This window comes from Brassica rapa, chromosome A03, assembly GCF_000309985.2.
Source record: "Brassica rapa cultivar Chiifu-401-42 chromosome A03, CAAS_Brap_v3.01, whole genome shotgun sequence".
Taxonomy (NCBI): Eukaryota; Viridiplantae; Streptophyta; class Magnoliopsida; order Brassicales; family Brassicaceae; genus Brassica; species Brassica rapa.
In genome coordinates this window covers 17,869,926-17,888,813 of record NC_024797.2, presented here as the reverse complement: position 1 = coordinate 17,888,813, position 18,888 = coordinate 17,869,926, and the positions used below count along the sequence as shown (strand labels likewise).

Below are 18,888 nucleotides of genomic sequence, written 5' to 3'. Positions count from 1 at the left end.
GCGGGCTAGTAACTGTATTCGGGCCTAATAAACATTAGGCTCACTCTTCACTTTTTTCTTAGTTAATTATCCATAAGGGTAAACTAGTCATTTTGAGCCGATCCAGTTACTGATTTTTCGCGGGCCGTGAAACAAGGCCCATTAACAATGTACGAGGTGAAAGGATGATGGCGATTGACATTGGATCCTGCAGTTTTACAGCAAAGAAGAGAGCTTGTTGAAATCAAAAATCTACACTTTCCCCCAAATTTTCTCCTCAATCATCTCTCTCTCTTCCTCCCTCCTCCAGATTTAGCCCTAAACCGTTACTTGCCCCCTCTCTGGATTTTCCCGGAAAATTAAACCACTTTCTCTGCCAAAGTTCTCCTCGTATGAAAATTCTCTGACCCCTCTCCATCGAATCGGATTCGTCGATTTAGGGGAGATACAGAAACCTAACCTAGTAGCTCCCTTGATCAGATTCGAGAATCCTTGCTTCGACTTGATCAGGAAACAGGGAGAGGGAGAGGAAGGAACGGAGGAGAAACTCTTTCCCTCGATTTCTCTCCTGAATCAACAACACCAATCGTCTTCTTCTTCCGTTGACCAGATCTTCCGATTCAACTATGCGCTGAACGGCAAAAGGAAGAAGAAGAAGAAGAAGAAGAGCCTCGCTTTGTTTTCGATCTGGATCGGTGATTAATGGAGTTTTTGAATTTGAATGTTTTACTTCTCGGTATCATTCTCAGCTTCCTCTTCGTCCAATCACAACAAGGTCAAGCTCAAACTCTATCACCACCTCCTCCTCTTCCGCTCCGGAATCTCTCGCCTCCTCCTCCTCCTCCGCCATTTAAACAATCAGGAGACAGTACGCCACCACCGAGTACTCAAGCTAACACGCCTCCTCCGCCTCTAAACAGTATTGGCATTCTCATTGCTCCTCCGCCACCTCCTTCACCATCACCACCGCCTCCGCCTCATTCTCCACCTCCACCACCGCCGCCGATTCCAAAACCTCCTCCGCCGCCGCCGCGTGCGCTAGCTCCTCCTCCGCAATTTAACAGAAACAAATCACGGAGGCTACGACCACCATCTCCACCTCCTCCTACTCCTCCGCCTCCACGGATCTTCAAGCAGCCGGAGAAGAGTGGATTAAACACAGGGAAGACGGTGGGTCTTGTATTTGCTGGGTTCGCAGCGATGCTGCAGATTTGCGTTGTTGCCTTCTTGGTTTTCAAAAGAAAGCAGCTTTTAAGGATGACACATGCTTACTGAGAAACTTTAAGGAAGAGATCGTCATAGCCTTTCTCCCTCCTTATCGGATCGTCAAAGACTTCCTCTGTAAATGGGTACATTCTGGGTTTGACAAAGTTCATTTTTTTTCTTTTTTTTCTTTCTAATATTTTTTTGTTCTTTTTTAAGGTCGTGTAGGTTTTTTTTTTCATTTTTACGTGCCTAATGATGCTAACTAGAGTGAAAAACAGAGAGGTGTCGAGAGAGAGAGAAAGAGTGGCTCTTAAGTCATGTAATATTGTTCTTTTAGCCAGTTCTGTGAGATGTTGTTCAACACCAGAAAGAAAAAAAAACGATATATAATATCATTTTGTGAGTTCGTTCCTTTGAATATTCTTGTTTTACACTCTAAATGATTCAGGGTTGTACACAAATCCTCTGTTTATGCATATTGTGCGATATATCTCGGTTTGTCTGTGTGATGTTGTAGTGAGAATCGTGGCAGAGTATGGTAGGAAGATTCAAGTTTCTTTCTCCATGTTTTGCTTTTCTTAGACACAACAGGTTATTTGTCAATTTCTCTCAGGTATGAGTTTGACGTTTGAGACATTTTTTTTTTGGGTAGGAGGAAACCGATTAGGCTGTAACTGTAAGTGATAGCTCTTGAAAACAGAAAAAAATGTTAAGATTCTTTTGTCTTTGATAGCTCTTTGAAATTAGAATCAGAGAATGCTGAATCTTTGGTGTCGAAATCTTGGTTATGTACATTCTAGTTCTTCATCTTAATGTTGCAAAGTTCAAACCATAGAAAAGATTCGTATGGAAAATGGGAATTGATAACCCATCTGGTTTTGCGGTCTGGTTTGTTTTTGTTTAGAGCTAGTGGTATTTGAAGAGCTGTTGGCTAAACCGATCATGAGTAGTTTATATGCTTTAGGGAATTTCTGCTGTTTTTGAAAGTTCCATGACCAGATTCGGGTAACAACATACTGGTACGGTCAGGACACATGGTTGAAGAAGATGATGATGTTGTTCCCTTCTTTGAAAGTGTTGACGCGTTTTTTGCTTGGTATGACTGAGCAAAGATGTGCTGGTTTTGATCTGGACCTGTTTCCGTTCAAGGAATCTTCGTTGGCAACATGCTTTTTTTAGATGCTCACCATTTAGATAAATATATATTATAATAGTATGAAAATTGGAATAGAATAATAATTATTGTTGATAATGATTCCAAGTAATCATACGCACGTAAAACCTTTATACTTAAAGAGTCAATGATGTTGATCTTTTTAACTCGTCCTCCTTAAGAAGCACATGCATGGAAAGGAAGCAACCATAAGTTGTATATGATTGCTTGTTCTTCCCTGAACGACAAAATCTATAATGCTTTCATGTTAAATATTTTAATAACTTACTCTGTAAACGTCATTTGACCTGTGTTTAATCTCAATATACATTAATTTGCTTTATCCAAAATCATAGTAAGTTTCAGATTAGGCAATGATTACTACCCCTTTTCAAATGTTTAGCACACGTTTTTATATTATTTGACATGTAATCGCAAATAAATTAATTCCATAAGTAAGCAATTAAAGATGCTTGCGTCCTAAGAAACAAATCGATATACGTATATAGTGTTTCTTTCAGCTACAACCAAATAAAATAAAACGATAAGAAAACAGTAGCTAGAGAAAAGCCAGAGAAATACAGATACAGATGTCGAATCACTTTTCTTGTTGGACCTCTAAACACAAAACATAGATAAAATTGAGAGATCAGACATAAATGTATACATATAGGGTCTCTGCAAACAGTGTCTTGTCTCAATGTCCCACGGAAATAGATGAAATGTGACCCTTCAACGTTTCAAACTTGTGTGTGTGTGTTGGTGCAGACCCATCATTGATCCTATCTAGCTGACCTTATTCAGCTACCTGGGAAATTAAAGCTAAATTATTAAAAACAATCAGTAAACTAAAACTGTTATTATCTAGCTATTAGCACATATAATATAGAAGATTACCAGTGTCGAGTCTTGACTGGGAAGAAAGGTCAAGCCAAGAATCTGAAGTGTTCTTGATCTGTGCCCAGTCCTCACCAAAGAAATGATGAAGAGACTTCTTTATTTTCGGTGAATCTTTCTCCTCCTCTTCTTGATGACCTTGTCTAGGTGTGTTTGAGAAGACGGTTCTTGTGGGCTTGTTGAACTCGTCGGCCCCCAAAACGAAATGTTGTTGTTGTTGGTGATGATCTCGCTGTCGAGATGATGATGATGAGGATGAGTATGTGTGATGATGATCAGAACTACTACCATGGTAGGGATCGTTCATTGCTGTTGCTAGCGCTTCTTGGTGATGGTATGGAGACTCTTGAAAGCTTTTAGAAGCTTCCGGAAAAAAAGTTCTCTCCCCAATCCCTTGAAAATGTCTGAAATCATAATTAAAACAAAGATTCTGTTATAAATAAAGATCATGGCTTCAGAAAATTTTCAAGAATCAAAATGACAAGACACAGAACCTGAAGTCTTTGTGGTCAGTTTCAGAAGCTAAGACATTGAACTGAGAAATAGATGATTTGTTTTGATGAAGTGACAAAGCAGAAGCATGCTCAAGAGTTTGTTGTTGTTTAGGTGAGCAAGAAGAAGGATAAGGATAATCAAGAGAATGGTTGTTGAAGTAACCTCTACTATTACTACTACCAACACCAAACCTACTGTAAGTGTCAATGAAACTAGAGGAAGAAGAAGACAAGGTGGGGCTTATTGGGTTGTCTTTGTTGGGGAAAGAAAGAGATGGTGATGTTGAAGGAGCAATTGTCTGATTCTGATCAAGAGCTTTCTTGGCACGGTTTCTTCCTCTGTGCATGTGTTTTTCACAGTACTTTGAATCTGGGTGTGCTTCTCTTGAGCATCTCCACTTCTTACCATCTGTTCTTCTGCATCTTCCTGGTTCTGGATCTGGTTTTCTCCCTGACCCCATCTGGTAGCATCCCCACCCAACTGCATCATTCAATAAGCCCTAAAGTTAATCATGATGTTTGATGTAAAATCCTAGTTAAAACCTTAATTTAAATCAACAAAAATATAAAAAATAATAATTAAGTTTAGGGCTTACTGGATTGGTGAGGGAGAAGTCTAGAGACCAAGGAAGAGTCCAAGCTTCTTCTAATGGATAAGATGAGCTCAGGAGGGACAGGAACACCTGAGACCATGTACTTGTAGATTAGGGCTTGATGCTCTAGTTCTTGCCATTGTGTTGGTGTAAATGGAGGCCTCTCTATTGTTCTCCCACTAGTTCCACTTAGGTTCATCATCTTTCTTCTTCTCTAGCTTTCCTCAAAGGGTTATGTAGCTTTCTTGATGGATTCAGAGATTAGCTAGTGGTTCCTGAGTTTAGGACAGAGACAGACAAAGAAGACCACTTTCTGTCACTTTTTCCTCTGGATTGATATCTCTCTCTCTCTCTAAACATATACTACTCAGATGCAGTTTGCATGCACACTAGCTTGCTTCTCCCTCTGCAGAGGCCTGTTTCTCTTTTATACACACCTACTTTTATAGTTAGAGAAGATAAAAGTTATTACATAATAGAGATTACTATACAATTAGTCACACTCTATTACCATAAAACTAAATTTAAAATTAGGGTTTTGCATGGGGAAAATTTTAAAATAAAAGTCAAAACATGGTTTTATATTACTTAATATTTAACTGAAATATTTATATCACACAACATTCATAAAGTAAAATCTAAGATATATATATATATATATATATAACTTTGTAAGAAATAAAAAAAAATTGTCAGATGAGGAGGACCAGAGCTTTTAAGGAGTTTTGCCATGTTGTGTAAAATCAAAACAACATTAAAATATCCAATATTGTGAGTGTTATAATAGATAGATAAAATGTAAGGAAGGGAAGAAGAGTGTGGTCATATAAAGACTGGCAAATCTGAAGAGACTCTCAGGCCCAGTGTTCTGTTGCTTCTTCTACAGCACTTGATGCTCATGTCTCTCTGACTACTCTTTCCTCACTTCCCAATTTTTTTCTCTCTCTTCACATCTTTCTTTAACATTAAACCCATAAATATGTTGTGTGAAATAAAAGTACATTGATTTTTGGTGGCAATCTTTTTTTCTTTCTTTGAGCAGCCTGCCCTTTTTTAAATTTAAGCTGTATCCCAACACTTCATAGCCTAAAAATGAGTGTCATTTCTCCTATTTACTGAGTTCATTTTTATTACATTTGGTGTGCCGTGATATTACTGTCGTAATACATGAAAATAACTGATAGATGTGTTGAAAACAAATTGGCGAAGAGCTTATTCTCGTATCTCTGCACAAATCTCTGACTCGAGAAGAAAGAACCAAACTTTTTCTAACTAAAGATTAAATATTTAAGCTTTGCTGACTTACTACAAAAACAAAACTAAAATCATAAGAGCACCCACAATAGTAAAATATGTCAAGTGGGGTTTTTAGCCAAATAATATTAATATCATTAATAATATAATTATATTATTAATTTTATATTCTGATGAGCTATATAGGAAAATGTGGTGTCTGTCTTTTCTTTAGGGGTCACAAAATGGTAAATAAGGAAGAAAGAAAAGGGTGTTTAGATGAGAAGTAGAGAGCAAGGAAGAGACCATTGGATAAAGAGGGGGACTAGGTTTGTTTGGTTGCAACTTGCAAGTGAAGTGAATACCTTTTCTCTTTAAAATAAATTGTTAAATATTTTGTCGTTTTTATTAAATATTTTTGCAGGCATCAGTTTTATAGAACAGGGAATAAGAAAGAAGAGAAAGACATGTGAAGAATCAGAAATATTCAGAGAGAGTTGGGTTCATTAAAAGAGAGTAAGACTGTTCACTACTCTGTTTGTTTCTCTGTCTCTTGTCACATGCTCTGTCATTTTCTCTCCTTTTTTGCAGCCCACTAGATTCTCTCTTCTTACACACCTACAACTGCAATCTACCATCTTATACATACAATAAATATATACTTGATTCACACACGGTCGTTCAAAAAAAAAATCACACAGATACATAGATTAGTTTGATATATACACGAGCCTCAAAATCTAGTGTTCTAAAACGTGTGAGGTTCATGTATATAAGAAGAAGTAGATGAAGAAGGTGGTAATCTATGTATTAGGAAGGTGGTAGATATTGGCGATCATCATGATGTGAATAAAGTAGATTAAGGATACATGATCGTTTTTTGTGTGTGCATAAAGTAGATGAAAAAGGAGGTAAGACCTGTGGACTAAGGGATATTTCCACTTTAGAGCATAACTTTCCATTTTAGTCATTCAGATGGATCATCATAATCATCTTTTCTTCTTTTATTTTCCTTGCTCATTTTGGTTTTAGGAAACTAATTTGAAAATTGAGAATTATAGGATTAGGCAGATATTGTAGGGCAAGAGACCTACCTCCTTCTCTCCCTCTGTCTCACTTTTCCCCATTTTCTATTTTTCAGTTTTCTTACAGATGAGATGTAACTTTCTTTTTAGGCCGCTAGGGTTCTTTTACGAGTTATTGTTTTTGCTTAATTAATAGTAGAATATAGCATGCACCTAATCACACAAGTATAAACTATTTACGCTTATTAAACATGATGACTACATCTATATGTTAAAATAATTATTTATGTGTTCCAGGTTTTAATCTCTCATATAGTTAACTATACCACCACTACTAAGACTTATCACAAGATGCTTCTGATGTAGGAAGAAACACTCATCACTAGTTATGATTAAAAAATAATAAATCGGTTTTATTGTGATGCCATCCCATGATGAAACCAACAATCCATTTAACAGTAATAAACTTGTTAGATTCCTGATTTTATTTTGGGAAAAGAATCTGTCAACTCAACGTAGAGAATGGCAATAGCAAGCAACTTTGGAAGGCATGCACAAGGGGCTAAAGGGAACAAATGTGGTAGAAACAGTCGAAACCAGAGAAATTTAATGTCATACTCTTATGAGCTTTAGCTTTGACGTGTGTGTGTGTGGAGAGTTTAGAGCAACATAGACTCTGGGGTCTCGATGTAGCCCTTGAATGCCTTCAACCATTCAGCTCCAATGGCACCTGCACAAGGACGGCAGACTTACTATTAGAGATCTTTTCCATGTGATGATGATGATAATGGCATAGGAATGAAGGTGGATGTGTACCATCTATTACGCGGTGGTCACAGCTAAGTGTTACAGACATGTAAGAAGCGACGTTGAATTGGTCAGGGCCACCACCAGCAACAACTCTCTTCTCAGCTGTTTTGAGATTCAGACACAACAATACAATCAGTTACCTGGGAAGAAACTTCAATGGATGAATGGAAAGAATATGTGTGTGTAAGTAGTTACCGGAGCCAATAGCTAGAATAGCAGCTTGAGGTGGATTGATGACGGCACAGAACTGTTTGATGCCAAAAGGTCCCCCCAGGTTGGAAACTGTGAATGTTCCTCCCTGTCAAAAGAAACATTTTGAGCTGATTCGCTTTCGAAGAAGCATTATTAGTAAAGCAGTGGCATAATCCTAATCAAACCTCATAATCTTCAGGCTTCAAGCTGTTTTCTTTAGCCTTCTGAGCCAAGAACCGAACCTCTTCTCCAATTGTGGACAGTCCTTTCTTGTCCGCGTTCTGGAATTAAGTACAATTGATGAAGTGAAGTTAAAAAAAAAATCAAAATTCTCTGCAATGGAAGGTTTGATAACTGTATTGAGAGTGCTCTCGCACCTTGACAACAGGAACGTAAAGCCCGTTTTCTGTTTGTACTGCGACATTGATGTTCACATTGCTAAATCTGTACATAAACAAAGGAAAAAAATTAACAAAATAATTAGATGATTTGCAAAGTTGTCATGAACATGTGAAGCAGCAAAATCCACTTACTGGCGGATGTATTCGTCAGTCCATGAACTATTGCACTGAGGAACTTTCCGTAGAGCCAATGCAGCAGCCTGCAATTTCGAATTAATGATTTCACAATGGAGGACACTGACGGTGATTTGGCTTGGTTTTGCTTTAAGAAATAGAAGTACAATGTACCTTAATAACAAGATCATTTACAGATATACGTTTCCCGCCGTTAGCCTCTTGAAATGAATTCAATTGACTCCTCAGACTGCATATAAAAATAGCTATGTCTAGCATCTATTGACCGAACCAAGATGCATCATCTGAAACATAATACTTACCCCATCATTTTGTCAACACATGTATCCACGGTCAAGTAGTAGTGAGGAATAGTTCGCTTTGAGAATGCCAAACGCGAGGCTGTGACCTGTCAATACCATACAATAAACATATTTCAGAATCCTTGAACTAGGGAAATTAGAGATATAAGGTTGTCATTGTATAGGTATTGCCTTTCGTATCTGAGTGTGAGGGATATCAACATAGTCCAAAGCTGGAACCTTCGAATCGGTGGGCTTGGAAGGCTTGGCAGTAGTTTCTTTACCGCGTGAAGCTGTACCATAAAGATGTATTAGGAAACAGGGATTGTGTAAGTACTGTTAATATAGACAAGAATGACCAGGAGGACAATGTAAAGAGAGGGAAGAGTAAAGGAGTTATGTTACCTAAGAACTCTTCCACATCAGCCTTCACTATCCGTCCTTCAGGACCTGTGGCTTTGATGCTTGACAAAGGAACCTAATGTTTTCAAGGGGAAAGTTGGAGATAATTAAGAACACAAAGATTAACCACAAGAGCTTTAATATAATTTTTTTTTTCGAAACTAACATTGTTATCTTCAGCCAATTTTTTCGCAAGAGGACTAGCAAAGATACGATCTTCTGAAGGAGCAGGGCTTGGCTTAGAAGTCTCGGCTTCAGGAGCACTGGCTGGCTTCTCGACCTTCTCTTCCTTTGGTGGGGAAGTAGCTGGTTTTGCTTCAGGAGCAGCGGGACTACCACCAGATGAGGGGGTGTAATCTTTGAACTTTTGAATATCTTCTTCCTCTTCCACTGTGATAGCAATCACCTACTCGGACAAAGACACAACGATTTATACATAATTCTACAAATGACAATGAAGATATTTTCTGATGCATAATTCAATAATCTTCAACTCCCAGTTACGTAAAGGGGGCGTAGAGCTCAAAATCATAAATTCATGAGAGTCCATGATAATAAACAGATCTTCATACCTCCCCAACTTGAATTGCTTTTGTCCCCTCCTCTTTTAGTATCTTAGCGAGATAACCCTCTTCCATGCATTCCATTTCAACGGTTGCTTTGTCCTATACATAGCTTGATATTAGTGTTACATTTCTAACATGATAGTAGAAAACAAAAAGATTCAATTTAACATTACAGTTTCAACTTCACAAAGAACTTCACCAGGAGCGACTTTATCACCTTCTTTCTTCAGCCACCTGGCAATGTTACCCTGAAGTTTGGACAGATAGCTTTAGTATAAAGGTAAAAATAATCAACAACGTGAATTGTAGTAAGGAAGTTAAGGGAGGTACATGCCTCAGTCATTGTTGGCGAAAGAGAAGGCATTCCGATCTCTTGATGAGGAGGAAGATCTGAAACACATTTACAAGTTCCAGGTAAAACGGGACCATGTAGGAATGCATATTCACAGTAACAGAAACATGATGGTCGCAAAAGACACAAAAACCAATAAAAACTAAACTCGGGACAAAGAACTAACTACCTGAACCAGATGAAAACCCTCTTACTGATCGCATCTGGGAGCTGATACTCAAACAAAAGAAAAGAAGGTTACTGTTATCTATCCCAGGCATGCAGTAAGAAGTATATGCACTTTGGCAAACGGATTTTAGAGGAGTAAACTACCTTATATATTCTCTAAAAAACGATGGCCCTGTCATTGGTTTTGAGCTCATTGTTGAAATACCACTAGGCATTGGTACCTATATAACACATTTAGTGATTATACTCTTAGACATGATGTAATGACATAGACGAGAAAGGAAAAAGAAGAGCAAGGGTCTTACAGTGGTGGCACAACATTTCGAAATTCTCTCTACCGGGGGACGAGTCTTGAGCATATCTGAAGAGGCAAAAACAGAAAATACTGAAGCAACAAGCATATACTCAAAAAAACATATTAATTTTTCAATTATATATGATCATGTAGTGAAGGAAATGACTGAAGACAACTGGATACCTACCATTCTTCCTCAAATGAGCTTCTAAGGAGAGAGTTAATTATTACCTTCTCTTGCAGTGAGAGAGGAGTGTGTACTGCTGTTGGAGAAGCCGCGGGCTGCCACGGAATGCTCACGCCGCAGTAAAGTGGAGACATGCTTCAGCTGTCAAATAATAACAACACAACCATTCAAAGTGGTGTTAACAGAGATACATAATATTTAAACAAGCAAACAATTACTCTGCTCTAAAGGTAGAGACTTTTAAGTGGCTTATGCAATAAAGATCAACACTTGGAAGTAGAAAAAGCAGTAATGAAAGAAGAAGCGATCAAAAACGGTAGTCGTCGTCAGAGAAAATGAGAATCGGAGAAAGGGGAAGGTACCTTGTTGGAATGAATGATGATACGAGATGCGTAAGCCATTTGATTTTCTGAGCCGATCCGAGATTCTTCGATCGGGTTTTCAGAAAATCGAGATTTTGTATTAATTTGAGTTTCCAATTCCAAATTCGACTTCTTCTTCTTCTTCTGCTGCTGCTCTGTTGTTATTATTATTCTCTCTGAGCTTTTGCGGCTTGCCAAAAGACAGCGAATCATCAGGTCCGTTAGTTATAGTGAGGGGAATCAATCCAACGGCAGGGATTAAGTCAAACTATTCTAAAAAAGTCAACTCTACTAATGGGCCTACTGCTGGGTCTTGAGATTCCATAACCTGACACACTTATTACGACACGAACTAGCGTTGGACACACCAACCAGGTTGTTAAAACTTATTAAGACACGAACTAGTGTTGGTAAAATCCTGTCCAAACCGAAACAGTAAACTGAAAGTAAGTAAGGGTAAAACCGGAAATCGCGAAAAGAAAATGAGATGGATTCTTATTGAGAAAACCCTAGCACGACGACGACTCATGTAATAAAAAAAAAAGGAAAAAGAAAGAGAGAGGAGGAGTATATAAAGACAATAACGTGGTTTCTCTCAGCCTCTTTACCAAATTGTTCAATCTCTCTCTCTCTTTTACAAAGCCTCAATCTTCGTTCGCGGTCTAGATCCGAGTTTGGGAGAAACAGCCTCCCTAAGTTAACAAACAAAGCACTCTACTTTCTCTTCTTCAGCTACTCAAGGTTTGCTTCTGATTCATCTACTTTACTACCTTCCCAGTGATTCTCTATGCCACGTTTCTTCCCGATTATTGATTAGGTCTTTGCTTTTTACTGGGTTTCTGATTCTCGATAGGTATCGTTCGAAAGTTTATAACTTTCTTCTATTCATATGAATCTGATTAACTTATCTGCTGATACATCCCGATGGTCTTAGATCGAGCTCTTGGAGTCTTATCTTCTCTGTCTATTAGATTATGAGTTGATGATGACGAATATTTATGTTAGGATCTATCTTAGCTTTATAAATCTGTAGGTTCGTTTAATTTAATCGATGTGTTTGTAACATTCTCAATACGATGATTGTCTTCCAGCTCTGATCTTTTTTTTTGTTTTGTTTGTATGTTGTTTTAACGTTTAGTCTCTTTTTATAACTTTGTTTGTTTGTTTGAGTTAATTGTCTGTAATCTGGAGGAATTGGTTGAGTGGGTTTGTCTATAATATTGGATTAAACCACATGCCTTTTAAAACATTCTCTCCGAACATCATATCGAAGACAGATATTAATGCTTGGTTTCCTCTCTTTATGGACATTCGAGTTTGGCTATTCTGTCACATTCCTCCTCTTTTGCTTTTGTCTGAAATCAATTAGTTGTCGTCTCTTTACTTTGCTAGTTGGTTTATGTCATCGCTAATTATTGTTTTTGTTCCATGTACCTAGTCATGGCAGGATCCGCACCAGAAGGCACACAGTTTGATGCTCGTCAGTTCGACCAGAAGCTAAACGAAGTGTGAGTTTTCTAACTCTACTTCTTCTCTTTTCATTCTGACTCTAGTTGCTTACTGTTTTGTATTGTTACAGTCTTGAGGGACAGGACGAGTTCTTCACCTCTTACGATGAGGTTCACGACAGCTTTGACGCCATGGGTCTTCAAGAGAATCTCCTCAGGGGTATCTACGCTTACGGTACGTCTACAATAACCCCCATAAGCCTTTCTTCTTTTGTTCTCTCTCTCTGGCCTCATGTGTGCTTTTTTACTCCACAGGTTTCGAGAAGCCTTCTGCAATCCAGCAAAGAGGAATCGTCCCCTTCTGCCAAGGCCTCGACGTGATCCAACAGGCCCAATCCGGAACCGGCAAAACCGCAACATTCTGCTCCGGCGTCCTCCAGCAGCTAGACTTCACCCTCGTCCAGTGCCAGGCCCTCGTCCTCGCCCCGACCAGAGAGCTCGCCCAGCAGATCGAAAAGGTCATGAGAGCCCTCGGCGACTACCTCGGCGTCAAGGTCCACGCCTGCGTCGGCGGGACTAGCGTCCGGGAGGACCAGCGCATCCTCCAAGCCGGCGTCCACGTCGTCGTGGGAACCCCAGGCCGCGTGTTCGACATGCTGAAGCGTCAGTCCCTCCGTGCAGACAGCATCAAGATGTTCGTCCTGGACGAGGCCGACGAGATGCTCTCCCGCGGGTTCAAGGACCAGATCTACGACATCTTCCAGCTCCTCCCGCCTAAGATCCAGGTCGGAGTGTTCTCAGCAACAATGCCACCAGAGGCTCTCGAGATTACAAGAAAGTTCATGAGCAAGCCGGTGAGGATCCTGGTGAAGCGCGACGAGCTTACTTTAGAAGGTATCAAGCAGTTCTACGTTAACGTGGAGAAGGAGGACTGGAAGCTCGAGACTCTCTGCGATCTCTACGAGACTCTGGCCATCACTCAGAGCGTCATCTTCGTGAACACTAGGCGTAAGGTTGACTGGCTCACCGATAAAATGAGGGGGCGTGACCACACGGTCTCGGCGACTCATGGAGACATGGACCAGAACACGAGGGATATTATAATGAGGGAGTTCAGGTCCGGCTCTTCTCGCGTGCTGATCACCACCGATCTGTTAGCGCGTGGTATCGATGTGCAGCAGGTGTCTTTGGTGATCAACTACGATTTGCCGACTCAGCCGGAGAATTATCTCCACCGTATTGGAAGGAGTGGGAGGTTTGGGAGGAAAGGAGTGGCGATCAACTTTGTGACCAAGGATGATGAGAGGATGTTGTTTGATATTCAGAAGTTTTATAATGTTGTTGTTGAGGAGCTGCCTTCTAACGTTGCTGATCTGCTGTGAGAGGGAGAAGAAGTTTGCCGACGTCACCGGAGAAGAAAGGTTTTTTGTTTGTTTTGAAAGGGCGCACAACAACAACTACTCTTTTGATTTGATTTTGTCTCTCTTCCGACCATTTTTATTCTATACTCCCTCTGTTTTTTAAAGATGGATGTTCTAGGAAAATATTTTGTTTCTAAAAGATGTATTTTTCATGTTTTCAAAGCATATTTTGTCAATTAATAATGAAAAATTGTGTGTTTCAAAAATATTAATTACATTTCTTTTAATCCTATTGGTTTAAAAATATAGGAAATATAAAGTTACAAAAAACTATGCATTAATAACTAAGTTTTAATATGGTTTCTTAATAAGTGTGAAAATCCTAGAACATTCATCTTTAAAAAACAGAGGGAGTATTTAAGATCATTATGGAGTATTTATTTCTGGTTTGTTGTTTGTCTTTTGTTTTTGTATCAGTCAAATCTTTTCATGCAAGTTTTTTACTTTATTAATATCCTTTTTAACACTCGAAGCTTTAAAACGTAGTCAAAATTCCACATTTGTTTGCCCAAAAAAAAAAATTCCACATTTGTTTCAAAATTCATTAACATAAAAAAATAGTGAGTGTATTAGCTTGATACCATGATGAGCTTTAAATTTTAACATATTTTATGGCCCAAGGCCAGACGTGGGCCAACTTTTTATGATCAGGAACTTCTTTTTTTTTTTTGCCTAATTATGCGTGGATTAACAACCTCTACTTCGGTTTCTTCCTGCATCTTTTAGTTTCAAGATCTTTATTCAACTTTCTAGTTTATAACAATGTTTTAGCCATGCTGAAAATATTTTTAGTGTACTATTTATTTCTTTGAAAAATGAATATTCAACTTTTTTTGTGGCTGAATGTTCATTATTAGTGTGATATATTCAAGCCTACCACCGACAAAGGTTGCTTTGCTTGCTTTTATCATTTCTAATGAAATTATTGGTCTGAAAGTTCTGCCAAGCTTCTTCACGAAAATGAAACTGTATCGAATTAAATAAGAAAAATAACAAGCTATTTCTTCGTTTATTTCCACTGAGAAATTACCGGTTCGGACAAAACACGTCACGACTAGAAAAAAAAATAGTTGGGAAAGCATCACATCCACACAAACCAACTACGTCAATGGTAAGAAAAAAAAAACTTGAAAAGTCCAATGATTTAAACCAAATTTGTGACATAATTGTTTAGTTACAACTTACAAGTGGGTCCTTGACCAACTCCGCATGAAAATTGTATATTAATTTCCCAAAAAGACACCTTTAATAATTTGAAAAAAGAAACAATCATTTCGTTAATTTCCTTTTATAACTTTTAAAAGTACAATACAGTTAAAAAGCAGAGACGACTCATTGTGATTTGTGACCAAGACTCAAAATCACGGAGCCACCACCACAACACCATAGAGAAATGGAGCCAACAGCCGCGTCTGGAAACGGCCGAGACGCAGTTGTGGTGAAAGGCTACAGTTTCGACGATTCAGCCGCAGATCAGACAAACGATTACCAGATGAAGATAAAGAAAAGCAAAAGCGCTTCAAACGCGGGGTCAAGAAGCTGGAGTTTCAGCGATCCAGAGACGCGGAGGAAGAGAAGAGTCGCTGGCTATAAGGTTTACTCCGTTGAACAGAAGATGAAGGGATCCATTAGAAAGAGCTTCAAATGGTTCAAAGATGTTATCGGTATTTCTTGAAATAATATTATCCTCTCCTACACTTTATATGTAAAACTCAAAATCAATGAATCTCTTCTTGCTGAGTGTGTTAAATATCTCTTGTAGTTGATCATATAATGATATATAGTCTTTGAATGAGACAGATTATGAATGAATTTTCTTGCAAAAACTATATATAAGAATCTCTAGTGAATTTTTCTTTTAGTATACACATACTTGCACATTGAACATTCTACAGTCACTTTATTTGCTAGCCTCGTTACCTAGAAAACCAAGATAAACAAAAACATAAGTGATTCCAATCAACAATTAGAAGATATTATTAGGACTTGTGGTGAATCAATCTTACAACTGCCAGTGCAAGGAACTGATACTTAATATCATCCTCCAAAGCAATATGTAAGTTTCTTCCCCATCAATGATCAAAGCAAAGGCTGCATGTAAACGTTCTCTAGTTTGATCATCTGATCTGTATTTATGAAGTCACTTAGTCTACTTAGTATCAACTATAAAAACCCTTAGTATTATTATAAGCAACATTGACAACGTACTCTATGTTAATTGTTTTCTTCATCTTATCTCCTGTCAAAACCCATATCTTGTGACCAGCTTGGTTCACGTTGCAGACATAAGTGTCAGTTTATACTTCATACCATAAGTTGATTAATGTTTCTCATTTTATATAACTTTCACTCTTTAAATATGAATAGCTAGACATAGTTACCAAAGGTCCACAATGCTGATGATAATAAATATAATTTACAAGATAGACATGTGAATATATAATATATGTCAAGTTGTTAAGCAAGTCTAAATTAAGGAGCACAATGGCATCTCCAGCCCTCAGGTTGGTAATTAGTATATTGAGTAGATATGTGAGGAGGTGAAGAAATGGTAGGGACTTGGATTGCTTCACATGGCTCACATCCATAGCATTTCTTCTCACAAGTTGGTGGCTTTGATCCTATTTTCCTCCCTTTCTCCATCTCTTTTACCTCTGTGTTCTCATTGGGCGTCAATATAGGCCTCCTAGAGTTGTTTTCTGCCGCCTGTGGGCTTATTATCCCTGCAAACCCAAAATTCTTGTCCGGTTTAGTGGTTTAACGGACCTAACAGTTTAGACTCTCAAATAGTCTCTACTACAAGTCATTAATTTGCTTCAAAACTAAAATCAGTTAAAAGATTCAATCTAATCTTGTTTTACAAATAGAAACTAAATAGGGTATTGTTCCCACCATTTAAATATCCACATGTCTGCTTATCATTATATGCATATATATACATAGTAATGGGGTTGATTAGTATACTCAGAAAGATAAAATTAAAGAAACACTCAAACCTGGATGAAAAGAAACTTGAGTAGAAGCAATATGCCTGCTTGTTGCACACACCCAGCTCACTATTTGTACCATCGCCATTATAGCCACATACCACTTTCTTATTTCTCCCATTCTCATGATGAAGATGACTTATGATGGTGATGATGGCTTTATAAAGGCCTGAAGAGGTAAAGAGGAAGAAGAAGGATACGGAGATTTAAAGAAGCTTTGTGGGTTTTAGAGGGGTTTAGGCCTAGTAGTGCCTACAACATAGGCAAGGGTGTTGCTTATGGGACAAGTGAAGTTATTTTCTTTACCAATCTATCAGCTCTTGCCTTTTCTTTTCTCTCAAGGTTTTTTTAATCTTTGGGATTCTACAACTCATTAATTGAATCTCTTTCCTCTACATGAAGTAAATGTTTGAGTCAGAAATCAGAAGAAAACAGATAAAAATAAGAGTGAGAGAGAGACTTTCCTATTTTCTTTCTTTTGTTTTGCATAGACTGCAGAGCCATTCCTCAGCTCTATGGCCTCGTTTGCATCATAGTTTCACATCAGTTATAGATCAAATTTCCACACTAATCAAGTTTAATTTTATAAATATGATAGCAAGTGTTACTGCTGTATTATGTGTCATATACCATACAACTGTTTTTTTTTGGTTCAAATATACCATACAACTGTTTATATTTCATAAATGTTGTTAGTTCTTCATAGGTTATAGCCGTGTGACTTTGTTGGATAAGGCTACTATACCTATACACAAATAATGAACTCATATATGTACGTAATTAAGCATCATGTAGAAAAACTTATTCCTTGATGTAAAGTAACCATTCAAAAGGAGGTGAGATTGTTAGAAAATAAAAGATGCTGAGATCTTTAACTCCACCTCGACTCCAAGATCCAAAACAACACGTCAAAACATGGATATTGATACATCCAAGGTATTTATGAGATCCAAGTTTCAGATTTTCTAGCCTGTAAGGAAAGAGACGTAGCCGGCCTATCTGATAGCTGGAGATTCATGGGAAAGATTAAAGAGGGACTCTAGGCAGTGACTCTGTGACGCCCTTTTGCTATTCTCCGAGCTATGACTCTCCGTCCACCTTTGGTTGCTTTTCTGTTTATATTCAAGACATTCACTAGTCAATAGACTAAACAGTTTGGTCGCTCAAGCACCATGTACAAACGAACAAACAATCCTCTTCTTACTTTCCATTAGTGCTAAATCAACAAATTCCTCTAATACGAACGAGAAAGAGCAAAGATTTGACTCTATTCTTGGACTGAAACAAGGAGGTTTAATACAAAGAGACATACCGAGCAAAGAATCCGTGGTTACGTTTGCGCCTGATCGTACTAGGCTGGAACGTCCTCTTGGGAAATAAAAGCAACGGCTCACTTGATGGATCGACTACATCACCAAAGTACAAAGATATTAAGCAGGCACCGTAGAGTAACAAAATGTAAAGTCACTAAAGCTCAATAAACAACATACTGAACATGCACTATATGCAACTCTCCCACAACATAGCATAGTACCACAGAGCAGCAAGATGTGCAACGTTGCAACACACTAAAGCTCAATAAACAGCAGACTGAAATTCTCAAGATTATAAGCACTATATGCAACTCTGCACAACATAGCCAGATTCATCACCCTCCTACAAGCACTTTACAACCCGTTTCAAAAAAGAAAAAAAACAGAACACCAAACCGTAAAAAAAAAAAAAAACCAAATAAAGGTTCTGTCTTTAATCTTTTTTTTTTTCAACTGTGTAAGCACTCAAAGATCAAATCTTTAGAAAACAGAACACTGATCAGCACCAGACTAATACTCAAATCATCATATACCTTAGGAGTTATTGCTAATTACCAGTCTGAGCTAACGATATGAACACTCAAATGGAGGTAAGAGAGCAGAGAAGTAAACCTTCTGGTAAGAAGAACTCGAGTGAAGGAAGACCAGATGGGTGAAGAAACCCACGTTCCGTGAGCTCCTGAAGCGTAACAGTGTCGTTAACGCGCGGATTAAGCGAGTTCTGTAGATTCGTCAACGACGGGAACAAAAAACACGGCGGGAGTTCTTGTCGCTGAGGAGCTATCTGCTGAAACGATCTGAGATTTTTCTGCACAAGAGTCGTCGTAGGCTTTGATAGAAACCGATTCATTAGCGAAGCTCCCGACCTGATTAGGGTTTTGGCAGCCATTGTCTTCTCCCCCTTCTCCGAGACTGGCGATTGCTTCCCTGAGCTCACTCTCTCTCTCTCTCTCTCTTGGAAGAGGAAATCTACATGGGCTTTGGGACT

General features: G+C 38.4%; 7 protein-coding genes and 1 non-coding gene across 9 annotated transcripts; 4 read left to right on the top strand and 4 right to left on the bottom strand.

Moving 5' to 3' along the window:
• Positions 1–220: 220 nt before the first annotated feature.
• LOC103860164 (leucine-rich repeat extensin-like protein 3) lies at positions 221–1,603 on the top strand. Its single transcript, XM_009137762.2, has one exon. The coding sequence runs from the start codon at positions 682–684 to the stop codon at positions 1,252–1,254; it is 573 nt and encodes a 190-aa protein (XP_009136010.1). The 5' UTR covers positions 221–681; the 3' UTR covers positions 1,255–1,603.
• A 1,205-nt stretch (positions 1,604–2,808) lies between these two features.
• GRF5 (growth-regulating factor 5) lies at positions 2,809–6,711 on the bottom strand. 2 transcript variants are annotated; one of them, XM_009137099.3, is made up of 4 exons: positions 4,326–6,711; positions 3,730–4,210; positions 3,236–3,639; positions 2,809–3,160 (listed from the first exon to the last, which is right to left on the bottom strand). In XM_009137099.3, exons 1-4 carry the CDS (start codon positions 4,522–4,524, stop codon positions 3,135–3,137), a joined length of 1,110 nt encoding a protein of 369 aa, XP_009135347.1. In that variant the 5' UTR covers positions 4,525–6,711; the 3' UTR covers positions 2,809–3,134. The 2 variants fall into 2 exon arrangements, with proteins under 2 accessions (XP_009135347.1, XP_009135348.1); XM_009137100.3 differs by having other exon boundaries at positions 2,809–3,146.
• Positions 6,712–6,980: 269 nt separating this feature from the next.
• On the bottom strand, positions 6,981–10,965 carry LOC103859549 (dihydrolipoyllysine-residue acetyltransferase component 2 of pyruvate dehydrogenase complex, mitochondrial). The gene is made up of 19 exons (XM_009137097.3): positions 10,732–10,965; positions 10,414–10,510; positions 10,193–10,248; positions 10,032–10,108; positions 9,889–9,929; positions 9,702–9,757; positions 9,541–9,615; positions 9,374–9,466; positions 8,968–9,207; positions 8,805–8,877; positions 8,592–8,692; positions 8,421–8,506; positions 8,272–8,347; positions 8,116–8,183; positions 7,960–8,026; positions 7,768–7,863; positions 7,586–7,688; positions 7,397–7,492; positions 6,981–7,310 (listed from the first exon to the last, which is right to left on the bottom strand). Exons 1-19 carry the CDS (start codon positions 10,942–10,944, stop codon positions 7,240–7,242), a joined length of 1,785 nt encoding a protein of 594 aa, XP_009135345.2. The 5' UTR covers positions 10,945–10,965; the 3' UTR covers positions 6,981–7,239.
• A 265-nt stretch (positions 10,966–11,230) lies between these two features.
• Positions 11,231–14,066, top strand: LOC103859548 (eukaryotic initiation factor 4A-1). The gene is made up of 5 exons (XM_009137096.3): positions 11,231–11,472; positions 12,170–12,239; positions 12,311–12,414; positions 12,495–13,685; positions 13,955–14,066. The coding sequence occupies exons 2-4, from the start codon at positions 12,172–12,174 to the stop codon at positions 13,559–13,561; spliced, it is 1,239 nt and encodes a 412-aa protein (XP_009135344.1). The 5' UTR covers positions 11,231–11,472; positions 12,170–12,171; the 3' UTR covers positions 13,562–13,685; positions 13,955–14,066.
• On the top strand, positions 11,942–12,068 carry LOC117133204. The gene has a single exon (XR_004457039.1). It is a non-coding gene; the product is annotated as a small nucleolar RNA snoR98 (small nucleolar RNA).
• An 809-nt stretch (positions 14,067–14,875) lies between the features above and the next one.
• On the top strand, positions 14,876–15,464 carry LOC103859547. Its single transcript, XM_009137095.2, has one exon. It carries the CDS (start codon positions 14,994–14,996, stop codon positions 15,273–15,275), a length of 282 nt encoding a protein of 93 aa, XP_009135343.1. The 5' UTR covers positions 14,876–14,993; the 3' UTR covers positions 15,276–15,464.
• Positions 15,465–15,912: 448 nt separating this feature from the next.
• On the bottom strand, positions 15,913–17,125 carry LOC108871298 (EPIDERMAL PATTERNING FACTOR-like protein 3). Its single transcript, XM_018657607.2, has 2 exons — positions 16,597–17,125; positions 15,913–16,323 (listed from the first exon to the last, which is right to left on the bottom strand). Exons 1-2 carry the CDS (start codon positions 16,712–16,714, stop codon positions 16,073–16,075), a joined length of 369 nt encoding a protein of 122 aa, XP_018513123.1. The 5' UTR covers positions 16,715–17,125; the 3' UTR covers positions 15,913–16,072.
• A 252-nt stretch (positions 17,126–17,377) lies between these two features.
• LOC103859546 lies at positions 17,378–18,843 on the bottom strand. Its single transcript, XM_009137094.3, has 3 exons — positions 18,513–18,843; positions 17,900–17,993; positions 17,378–17,699 (listed from the first exon to the last, which is right to left on the bottom strand). Exons 1-3 carry the CDS (start codon positions 18,787–18,789, stop codon positions 17,627–17,629), a joined length of 444 nt encoding a protein of 147 aa, XP_009135342.1. The 5' UTR covers positions 18,790–18,843; the 3' UTR covers positions 17,378–17,626.
• Positions 18,844–18,888: the final 45 nt, after the last annotated feature.

What these genes read in the sequence shown, in the direction of transcription:
- GRF5 (XM_009137099.3), bottom strand. Translation starts at nt 4,524, where the DNA reads ATGATGAACCTAAGTGGAACTAGTGGGAGAACAATAGAGAGGCCTCCA. An exon ending in ACTTCTCCCTCACCAATCCA is followed by an intron (nt 4,211 to 4,325) that starts GTAAGCCCTAAA and finishes TGAATGATGCAG; the next exon opens with TTGGGTGGGGATGCTACCAG. An exon ending in ACTGACCACAAAGACTTCAG is followed by an intron (nt 3,640 to 3,729) that starts GTTCTGTGTCTT and finishes TTATGATTTCAG; the next exon opens with ACATTTTCAAGGGATTGGGG.
- LOC103860164 (XM_009137762.2), top strand. Translation starts at nt 682, where the DNA reads ATGGAGTTTTTGAATTTGAATGTTTTACTTCTCGGTATCATTCTCAGC.
- LOC103859547 (XM_009137095.2), top strand. Translation starts at nt 14,994, where the DNA reads ATGGAGCCAACAGCCGCGTCTGGAAACGGCCGAGACGCAGTTGTGGTG.
- LOC108871298 (XM_018657607.2), bottom strand. Translation starts at nt 16,714, where the DNA reads ATGAGAATGGGAGAAATAAGAAAGTGGTATGTGGCTATAATGGCGATG. An exon ending in TCAAGTTTCTTTTCATCCAG is followed by an intron (nt 16,324 to 16,596) that starts GTTTGAGTGTTT and finishes TTGGGTTTGCAG; the next exon opens with GGATAATAAGCCCACAGGCG.
- LOC103859546 (XM_009137094.3), bottom strand. Translation starts at nt 18,789, where the DNA reads ATGGCTGCCAAAACCCTAATCAGGTCGGGAGCTTCGCTAATGAATCGG. An exon ending in CGAGTTCTTCTTACCAGAAG is followed by an intron (nt 17,994 to 18,512) that starts GTTTACTTCTCT and finishes TTGGTGATGTAG; the next exon opens with TCGATCCATCAAGTGAGCCG. An exon ending in AACCACGGATTCTTTGCTCG is followed by an intron (nt 17,700 to 17,899) that starts GTATGTCTCTTT and finishes GAATATAAACAG; the next exon opens with AAAAGCAACCAAAGGTGGAC.
- LOC103859548 (XM_009137096.3), top strand. Translation starts at nt 12,172, where the DNA reads ATGGCAGGATCCGCACCAGAAGGCACACAGTTTGATGCTCGTCAGTTC. An exon ending in GACCAGAAGCTAAACGAAGT is followed by an intron (nt 12,240 to 12,310) that starts GTGAGTTTTCTA and finishes GTATTGTTACAG; the next exon opens with TCTTGAGGGACAGGACGAGT. An exon ending in CAGGGGTATCTACGCTTACG is followed by an intron (nt 12,415 to 12,494) that starts GTACGTCTACAA and finishes TTTACTCCACAG; the next exon opens with GTTTCGAGAAGCCTTCTGCA.
- LOC103859549 (XM_009137097.3), bottom strand. Translation starts at nt 10,944, where the DNA reads ATGATTCGCTGTCTTTTGGCAAGCCGCAAAAGCTCAGAGAGAATAATA. An exon ending in CTCTCTCACTGCAAGAGAAG is followed by an intron (nt 10,249 to 10,413) that starts GTAATAATTAAC and finishes TTGCCTCTTCAG; the next exon opens with ATATGCTCAAGACTCGTCCC. An exon ending in TATTCTAGCTATTGGCTCCG is followed by an intron (nt 7,493 to 7,585) that starts GTAACTACTTAC and finishes ATCTCAAAACAG; the next exon opens with CTGAGAAGAGAGTTGTTGCT.